Here is a 9977-nt window from a genome sequence, read left to right on the forward strand (position 1 = left end):
AGAAACACGCCCTAAGAAATTCAAGAAAGTAAAGCTTGCTAGTCCCAGGATATATCTTTAGTAAATCCCACAAAAGTTGGAATCAACAAAGCGAAAAAAGCCAAGATGAACACTTCGTCCTATATAAGAGGAAACAACAATAAATTACCCTTGAAACTATTTGACCCTTTATTTAAATAATGGCTCTGTGAATACCCAATGCTATTATACAAAACAAACATAGTTTCATGAGGATAACTCACCTCCCCCTATTTGGCCACACACCCCAAAAGTAGAAGCAGAGAAAAGACAAGACCATGAGAAAAAAGTAAGGAAAATTACGACATAGTTCCTTTAGAGTTAAGAGCATATCATTGAGTTTAGTAAACTTTTTGCAAAACTAACACAATTAGCTAGGAATGCTAAAGAAAATTTTGAAATTAAAAAAAAAAAAATTGAAATAGAAAATATGAATAATTATCTTTTACAAAAACACCACCCATTAACACCATATGTCATCATTTAATAAAGCGCCACAAAGCCACTATAGTACTAACCATGCTACAAAAAATTAGACAGGTACAAAAGTTTGTTACCATTGCGCAAGACAGTTGCCACATCAGCTTGATAGGCACGCAGCTCCTAAGATAGTACAAAAGAGAAAGCAATAGATAAAAAGTGAGCTCAACTTGACAGAGCCAGAACAAGAGAATTCCATAATAAAGTTATTTTAATTTAACAAGTTTTCATTAAGCAAATGGAGAATTTAAAGCACAAATTAGAAACAAATTGAGCTTTAGTCTTAAGTTTATCAAAATTGTTGTTATGAAAATAAAATCATTATCGACAAACATCATTTGGAGCTCTAAATTTATTGGTGTTTCAATTTTACCTCCAGAGCTTTTTCAGCATTTGATTCTGTAATCACTCCAACTGCTGCATTTGCTGCCAATATCATGAGAATAACCTATGCATACAACAATTTATTTTCAATCAAAAAACCCAATACCAAAAACCAAATCAATTCACATTTTGCAATAATGTTATTTGATAACCCAGCTTAACAAATAGTGTAATCAAATAGAAAATTTTGTTATATTCTCTAGTCCAGAAAAAATTCAGTACATTCTCTGTAAAAATCCACTCTTCATGAGTTTACCAGTTATGCAAGAGGGCATGCAGTATTGTACAAGTGTACTCAATAAGTAGCAAAAAGAGGTCATTTAGCTCATAATCTACAGCTTCTATAGGAAGGATACAGCCTTTTTTCAGTTCTGCATCATTATGTATAAGAACTACCAGAAAAATTAATTCTTTACCAAATAAAACTGAGGCTAAAAATATCAAACACAACATGAGTGCAAATATATCTTACAGAAGGCTCCAGAAATGCCATCAAGCCTGTTTCTCCATTAACTAAAGCCAGAATAAAAGATATAAGAGCAGCTGCAATTAGTATCTTTACAAGCAAATCATCAAATTGCTTCAAAACCAATTTCCAAAAAGGAGCTCCTGCATATTAAATTGATGAGATTTAGTAACAACAAGAACTACGGAATCTAGTGTGATAGAATCATGAAAACCTCAATTGGCAATAATATATGAGATGAGTTTCAAACCATTTACACTATCATTAATAGGATTTTATGAATGATCTGCAAATTACTTAGCATCCAATATAATTCAGTGAATAAAAAAATATTTTTCTATAACTAGCCAAAATTAAGTACCAAGCACTGACATTGCCATTCAGGAAGAGCAAATGAAAAGCACTAAGTTTCCTAAATAACATAATCAAACAAAAGTATAAGGCAGGTACAAACTCCATATACTTACTTTGATCTTCAGGCAGCACTGTGTAGCGGTCACCATGCCGTAAGAGAAAAGGAAAGAAATATTAGTAGGCAAACAAAAAAGATACTTAAACAAAACTAGTAAAAAAGATGCAATAGGTAAATTTCTCAAATGCTAAGATCAGTCGTGTAATCTTATTATCCTGACTGCCATCTGACACTCTATACAAATGCAAATTCATTTCAAGATAAAACCACATTCCTTGATATCTCTTCTCTTGTCCAAGTAAGAAACGGATTAAAATATACACGGCCCTACAGAAGACATACCGTTATTCCCATAAAGTCTAGCATGTTGTACTACCTGGAAAATAAGGGCGATTTAATCATTTGAAACTATTAACACCATAATCGGGCTTTAAAAAAACATGAGAACCAAGACGACAAAGAAATGAAAGGAAATTGGAGCACCTCAGCATCAGATAAACCCTTAGTCGGGTTCACTCCGAAGAAATCGAGGACCTGACAAAATTAACAACAATAATTATTGCTTTCCAGCGGAACATTCAAATATATAACTGAGCTATAGCAATCGCTGCGTGAAGAGATATGTCGATGCAGAGTTCAATAATACTGCTGCCAGAGGCAAGAATGCAAGCATGTGTGATCATAGATTTTCAACATTATTACGTTGCGTGATCATGAAAACACAATATCTCTATTACCGAAGGTCGCAAAACACAAAACATAGATAATTCACATTGCGATGTCTTCTACAATTTTAGATTAAAAATAAAGAATGTATGGTTCGAGATTTGTTAAATGAGAATTGTGAAGTCACAATGAGATTTGGTGTTTGTTGCAGCGGCAAGGAAAATGGAGAAAGCAGAACGAAATTACCTCGGGAATAGATCTGGCAAACGCGTCCTCCATTGAGGAACGAAGAATTGGATCGGAAACGAGAGCTTCGAGGCTCGGGTTTGCGTTAGACTTTACTTGAAGATTTAGAGAGAAAGAGAAAGGGAGCACGTGAGTTTCATGTCATGGCACACACACAGTCACAGTGACTCGGAGTGCTCCCCTATAACTAATTCTGATACTCTAGTTCGTTTTCGGCAACCTGGCTCGTGTCGAGATAATCCCAATTCAGCAACTCCCGGTGTCATGTGGGACAGCAAAGTCGTTAGGATAAACCAAACGTCGTATTGGGCCGGTTTCCGCCCATTGGTTTTGACATTATCCGGCCTCGTTTACAGGCAGGCTGCTTCTTCCTGCACCCCCATAAAAATTATACTTCCCAAATTTTCCCTCATTAAAAATATAATAAATATTTATACACTTCTTTACTTTAAGTATTTTTTGGATTGAATATTTCCAAATGTATTCCAAATCCAAAAAATAACTTCCGAAAAATTTAATACGAAATGTACCAAAACAATTTCCAAAATAAATATTTTCGGATTCAAATATATTTTTTGCAAAATAATAATTATGGAATACAAAAAAAAAAATTGAAATAAGTGTTTAATGTATTTTAAAATTCATAAATAACTTTTGAAATACCTATTCTGAAAAAAAAAAATGTATTTTGAAATGTATTTCCCAATCCATAATGTATTTTAATGCATTTCCGCATTTAGAAATACCTTGAAAATAATTTTTGAAACACCCTTCTGATAGTATTTTTCCTATTTTTTTCTTTATTCATGTGCAACTCAAGAGTCTTACTCCTCTCTTTTACCAATTTGGGGTGGATGTGCATACATGTATTGGAGAAAATTTAGTAATAGAAAAAAAAATACGTTCCCAAAATGAAAAATCTAAAATGCATGCATCTATTTTCAATGTCTTCTTCTTTATTTAAAATCGTGATGTTAGACTCGTGTCATAATATGTTGACTTGCCTCAAAGAACAATAGGAGACATGGAGCATGGGGAGGTAATGCGAAGGAAAATAGCAAAGAGTGGGAAGATGAAATTTCAAATTAGAGAAGAAGGAGAATCGAATAAATTCAACTTATATTATTTACTCAAAAAAATAAAATGAACATTTAAAAGATTAGGGGAAAAAATTGGAATGTAGAAAATAGCAGTTTTTCAGTTAAACACCACCAACCTTCCCCTTCCATCCCTTTTTCTTTATACATACTTTAAAAAAATGGCTAATAGCATGTTTTTGATTTATATATATCGGATTATGAATTTTATTAAAAATCATTAAATTTGTGAAATATATATAACATTGAATGAATTTATATCCTAATTTAATAACTTAAGGATAATTTTTAATAAAAAAAATGAAAGTTACGCATAGTGTGTTAGAAAATGTGGTCCTGACGTCTTCATATACTCTTACCACGTTACATTAATTGTGGTTTATTTTGTTCAACAACTCCTCTCTTTTTTTTAATTGTAAGGAATATAGTTTTCATTACGCTATGATATAGAACTTTCTATTTGTATAAGCAAGTTGATAATGATAAAAAGTTGAAGTGAAAAAATTATAATAAAATGTAAAAAGCTAAAAAGAATTGAAAAACACTATTGTATGGTGACATAATTTATTTTTTTAAAATACATTAAAATTTACTAAAAAAAATTGCATACATACTTAGAAATAATTGTCGGTGAAAGTAATAAAGATATTACAATAAGTACATTGTAGAAATTTTTAAAAGAAATAACTTTAAAATATGTTTGATAATGATTAGAATGTAAATTAATAACAAAGTATATGAAAAAACTTAATTTTTTTTTAAATTTTAGCATAATTTTTAAAAGAGATGAAAGTATTTCAATGTCGTAAAAATTAGAAAAGTATGTTGAATTTCTGCATCTAGAGTTATCGTTTGATATAGAATTTATGTTAGAATTTGATGTTTAAAAAATAGTAAAAAGAAATAGTCATAAAGTTTGTAGAGTAGATTTGAAGGGTATTGGTTGGTTAGGAAGATGGTAGATAGAAATATAGAAGGTGAAAATAGTAAGAGGAAAATGTACTTTAAAAGGTTTTGTTGTGTAATGGGTGTATGAGAGTGCAATGCAAGGTTTTGTTGTTTTCATTGATTCTACGTGTTTATATTGGTGTGGATAAGGGCGAAAAACAAGAAAGGTTCAATTATTAGTTAACTGTAAGTGGGTAACGCCAAATTAGAATGGGCATGAGAAGAGGGATGAGTAGTGAAAGCAGGAGTGTTGTCTGTTTCCCAACATCTGAGTTCTTTTCCGATAGATCCATACGTTGGTTTGAGTGTGAGGAGGATGTAAAACACTTGGAATAAAAGATTGTGCTGGATATTCTATGAAAACAAATTCAATAATTGTACCAGCGAGTGTTGTTGTATATGGATCACAGTTTATGTGGGTAGCTATCAGGTGGTGGTGGGGGTGCCTACTTTGGCACCTTGACTGTTGGTTGCATTTGGATACTTGTCTATTTTTGGTGTCAAGCAGCTTAGGTTACCATATTAACCCACCCAAAGTGGTTGAGAGCTAGCCTGGCACTAGCTCAACTTAATCAAGTGGGTCACCACTCCCTACAACCCTTTTGCTTTCATATCTGCTTCCTTCCTAGTTATCACCAGTCACTTAAACTACCCTCTCTCTCTTCTGCCTTCTGCTTCTAACCCCTTTCATTGGTACAAATCCTTTGACTGTGTATTTGGGTCATTTTTAATCAGATTCATTTTTCAAATTATGTGATTCACGTGAGATCGGTTTTCAAATTATTACTGCATTTGTGGGACACAATTTCTATTTATTGTATTTCTAGGTCAATTCAAAAATGTGCTTCTATTTCAGTCTTTTTATTAATGATGTGTCTGAATTGGAGGTGTGTAACCAAACACATCGTCAAAAACTAGAAATGTTAGCGTCACAAATCTTAATTGATACCGACAAAAATAAGCTACACTGAACATAAGATACGATGTTAGCAAGATTCAAACCATGATGAAGAAGGATATAGTGTTTTTATGTAATTTTGGATGATAGAAACATGGTTGGACGTTGGTTATGGAAATAAAAATCAAGGATCATATTTTCCGCTGTGATGTGTGAACTGTTGGTTAGTTTTCTGCTACTTTATATTCGAATTTAGCAACTTAATGCTTGTGTTCTGGAGACCAGAGAAATAAAAAAAAATGTGACCATATTTATCAGACAGGCATGAGACTGATGGCAGCAAAGAAAATGGAATCAGAAACCTCTTAGAGTTTCTTATATTCTTTTATGTTGTTCCAAACTGCATTGGCAGTATAACACAGCACCCACTAAAAAGAACAGTAAAATTACAAAAAACAGTAACATTACAACATAAGAGACATTCCTTTTTCTTCTTTTTAAAAAAAGGAGTTCTATTTGTCATTGAACAGCATCTACTTTGATATCCCCCAGTCTTTCTTTCCACAGTAGAAGCAAAAGCCACAGGTAAAATTGTCATTTCCTTCCTTCATTGAAACCATCTAACATCAGGAGAAAAATGATGAAACAATTGACTACGAGCACGTGCTAGCTTATAGGAAGGACACAAACATAAAAACATAATGTGCAAAAGAATGGATCACCTGGTTCCTCTGAAGTTTGTTTTCCAGAACGCTCAAAGAAACTGAAGTGCTTTTGGAATTTAGATTTTCTCTGCGGTGATCGACAAGTTTAGCTCTCAAAATTAACAAAATGTGAAACCCGGAAATAAACAGAATGTGTTAGAAAGCAATATAAATGATAAAACTTCAGATTACCTTTACTTTTGTTCCCGAGAAGCATGGAGGGAAATCCACTGCATTCTCCACTGCTCCATTCCCTGAGAAACTGGCTTTCTTCTATTCAAATATATATATAAAAAAAAAGAAGTCCCATTAACCTCCTAAAACGAATTGCTACCGATGAAATTTTTACACATAAAATAATTATGCCATAACATTATATAACAATTATAACAACAATTACATTTTCCTTGTGACTTGCCTTAGCACAGTTAAGAACAGGGGAACTGGCAGTGTCATCGAGGGTTGAAGGATGCTGATTGTTACCATATTCTTTGACCTTGTTCTTCTTCTTTTTTTCTGATTCTTTGGTGTGGTGAGAAGAAGAAGAATACCAATTTACACAATTGTGTTGATCATCATCTTCATGGTAATGAGGAGGACCAGAAGAAGCATCAGAGATCATGGATAAATCTTCCTCCTCCTCCTCCTCCTCCATTGTAGCCCCCTTTCCTTCATAGTGTACTATCCCACCTCTCCTCTGGAAATAACTTTCAGAGAGAGAGGATTGGTCCAAGTAATGTGTCCAACCAGATTCATCAGCACTATTGTATTGCGAACTTGATATATCCATTTAACTCTTGTTTGTTTGAGCGATTGGCCCTTTAATGTTGTGATCAGGTGAAAGAGCGTAGTAGAGTGGTAGATAAAGGATCTGTTTTCTCTCTTTCTTGGCTCTCCTTTTTGTGGTTGTGAAGGTGGTTGCTCTCAGTTTAAGTAGAGGAGGAGGAACACTAGAGGGTGGAGAAAAAAATAATTCATTGACAAACAAAAAGAGAGAGAGAAAGAGAAACAAACGAATCACACAAGAATTCTAAACTGCTTGTCCCTTTGCTCACTCCTTTCGCCTTCTTATTTTATCTTTATGCGAATGAATCAACACTGCCAGTTGGCTTTGTGTGCGTGTGTGTACTAAAGTGTCCATCAGTGTAGACTGTAGAACGCGAGAGTGAAAGAGAGAGAGAGAGATGGTGGCAGCATTACCAATTACCATGCTGCAAACATAGTAAGTGGTGTCCTTTCAAGTTAAAAGTTAATTTTAATATGGTGTAGTCACGGCTAATGATGCCTTAATGATTAGTCTTTTGTTCCCGTTAATCGTTCAGAGTGCGTGTTTTTCAACCACCAACAAACTAATTTCTTCAGCTCTGTCTCCATTTTCTTAAATTTTTCACTGAACAGGCATTTGTCACAATCACCAACCATGCACTCGTGCACCACATAGCTTGGTAAATTAATTTCTGGGCATTTAAGGGTGGTTTTGTTTTCTTCCACTTTTTTAGTTGATATGTAAGTAGAGGATTAAACACCACTCTTGGAGTTAGACAGAGTCATGTTTCATAAAGAACAAGCAGTGGTAAGCACCGACTTGAGTGTGATGCCAACAAGAAAAAGCAATTATGCATGCTTACCGAAAAAAAGACTGCTGCTTATTTACGTGGAATATTCTTTTCAATGCTTAAATACCCTGCAGGCATCAACACGGAAAGGATTTTACCAGACAGAAACATGACTCACATTTTCACGTTTTGGACTTTCTTTTTCATATGCAAAACGCTACTAGCCCATGAGTAACAAACACTTAATTCGCTTAATAAATATGCATCTGCGGCGTCAAATTAAATGCAGAAAGTGAAAAAGGACACAGTAGAAAATATATGAAGCATGATGATGAAGATCCAAAAGATGGGGGTACTGTACATTAAGATATACCCCGCATGTGTACAACTTGCTTTTTGAGACAAAAACTTACCCTTCCCAAATGGTAGAAAATCCATATGGTACTTACAACACATGAAGGGCCCAGCGTAATAGGGTAGCTCTTACTCTATGTGTGATTTTGTACACGGAAATAATGTCATATTTGAGGAACACTGTGCTTGGGATCTGACACTTTGGCACATATATGCCTAGCTTGCCACATTGGATCATTCCATAGCTCACAGTTTTATTAAATTTAAGAGATGCTTCTGCAAAAAAAAAAAATTACAAGAAACGTGGTACAAAAATATTATTTTAATTTCAACATAATAGTTTACATTAAAAGCAAAACTTATAAAGATATTCTCAAATTAATGTGATGAAGACAAAACTTAATTGAAATAAAAATATAACAACAGATGCTCTTGCACTCTTGAAAGGAAAATGCTCTTATGTCATGTACGGATAACAGTAAAAAGTGAGAAAAACCAATTCGTGATTGACGTTGGAAACGTGGCAGTGACAATAAATTTTGCTTTTCTATATTTGTTTTGGACTTATTTGTGAATAATCAATTGAGAGTAGTCACCGAGTGGCCCTTCCTCAACGCAAGAAGCTAGTGATGAATGGGAATCTCTATTCATTTATTCAAGAAAATATTTAGTCTGTGGACAACGAAGTGTGACTTTATGCAAAGATGTCCCTCTTTTAATAGATTATGTCCTTTTGCAATTTGTGATGCATATCTGCTCTGTTAAGCACCGGGATTATCAACCTGAAATATATACAACTAAACCAGTCAACTAAGGGCTAAACCGTTTTAAAAAAACAACACCAGCATGCAAATTCACTTTTAGAATTTGGGACTCCAACGTTTATACAATCGGAACCAGACAAAGAGACATAATTGCTTTATATCGAATCCTCTTTTTCAAGCTTCCTCTCTTTCGGTTTGGTATGCCTGGTAATCATTTTCTTTTTTCGATATCGTAAGTAAATGTATTTCTGACCTCAATTTACATTCTTATGAGTTGTTGAATGTACCTTTGCTTTTCTCTCTTCTACATTCCTGTTTCGATTTGCGCACCTTTATTAATTTCGCGTTTCCAACCGCACGAGCTTTGCTATTATTGTCATTTTTTTAATTGCAAAGTCAAAGATTGCCGATTGCGAAATTGAAGTGTTTCAAGATTCCATTCCCTAGCAGCACCAACTTTCTTTACCTTTCACACCCAAGATGAAGATCAGTGTTAGTGTATGTCGAAGCGTGTCAAATTAAAATAAATTAAAAAATAAAATAAAAAGATGCAGATGATGGTTTTGTGAATTATTATGCAGACGGACGTTAACGATGGAAGAAATGTAGTTAGAGTGATGTTGTCCACGAGTTGATGACTTCAACGGACATTGGTGAATGGCAATGGCATGCGCATCTGCGAAATGTGACAGAAACAAACACTGCTTCTTCACCCTCTTCAGAGACGAGAATCAAGCCAAAAATGACAAATTCCCAACTACCCTACAACCCTAATCCAGCACGTGATTTTAAGTCTCATGCTTTTCGTTTTATTCGTCTACTCATCACCTCTCTATCTATTTTTTTTTACTTTGCACATTCTCAATCTATTGTCCTTTTTAGTGAACTCTTATGCTACTATTTTATTTGTTTGTCACCGGTATCTTTCAGTACAAGCTACAAACTCATATCATTCATGTTACGATAATCAATATTTCTAGCAAT

The 9977-nt window shown here is 34.0% G+C and overlaps 2 protein-coding genes across 3 annotated transcripts in view; both read right to left on the minus strand.

Moving 5' to 3' along the window:
• The window catches only part of ECA3 (endoplasmic reticulum-type calcium-transporting ATPase 3), a 28635-nt gene extending 25705 nt beyond the window's left edge, over window positions 1-2930 (minus strand). The window contains exons 1-7 of the mRNA XM_047303311.2: window positions 2673-2930; window positions 2244-2294; window positions 2103-2136; window positions 1816-1833; window positions 1355-1491; window positions 872-946; window positions 576-621 (exon numbers count right to left, since the gene is read on the minus strand). Coding sequence (XP_047159267.1) covers window positions 576-621; window positions 872-946; window positions 1355-1491; window positions 1816-1833; window positions 2103-2136; window positions 2244-2294; window positions 2673-2705 — 394 coding nt within the window. The 5' untranslated portion in view covers window positions 2706-2930. The remainder of the gene's footprint in view (window positions 1-575; window positions 622-871; window positions 947-1354; window positions 1492-1815; window positions 1834-2102; window positions 2137-2243; window positions 2295-2672) is intronic.
• Window positions 2931-5951: 3021 nt separating this feature from the next.
• LOC124829753 (uncharacterized) lies at window positions 5952-7437 on the minus strand. 2 transcript variants are annotated; one of them, XM_047303317.2, is made up of 4 exons: window positions 6738-7437; window positions 6512-6592; window positions 6338-6407; window positions 5952-6220 (listed from the first exon to the last, which is right to left on the minus strand). In XM_047303317.2, the coding sequence occupies exons 1-4, from the start codon at window positions 7107-7109 to the stop codon at window positions 6210-6212; spliced, it is 534 nt and encodes a 177-aa protein (XP_047159273.1). In that variant the 5' UTR covers window positions 7110-7437; the 3' UTR covers window positions 5952-6209. The 2 variants fall into 2 exon arrangements, with proteins under 2 accessions (XP_047159273.1, XP_047159272.1); XM_047303316.2 differs by having other exon boundaries at window positions 5952-6235; window positions 6738-7428.
• Between the last annotated feature and the right edge of the window lie 2540 nt (window positions 7438-9977).

The sequence above is a fragment of the Vigna umbellata genome, chromosome 2 (genome assembly GCF_029865625.1).
Source record: "Vigna umbellata cultivar VRB3 chromosome 2, Vumbellata_1.0, whole genome shotgun sequence".
In the NCBI taxonomy this organism is placed as follows: Eukaryota; Viridiplantae; Streptophyta; class Magnoliopsida; order Fabales; family Fabaceae; genus Vigna; species Vigna umbellata.

What these genes read in the sequence shown, in the direction of transcription:
- LOC124829753 (XM_047303316.2), bottom strand. Translation starts at nt 7,109, where the DNA reads ATGGATATATCAAGTTCGCAATACAATAGTGCTGATGAATCTGGTTGG. An exon ending in CTGTTCTTAACTGTGCTAAG is followed by an intron (nt 6,593 to 6,737) that starts GCAAGTCACAAG and finishes ATATTTGAATAG; the next exon opens with AAGAAAGCCAGTTTCTCAGG. An exon ending in ACAAACTTCAGAGGAACCAG is followed by an intron (nt 6,236 to 6,337) that starts GTGATCCATTCT and finishes TCCTGATGTTAG; the next exon opens with ATGGTTTCAATGAAGGAAGG.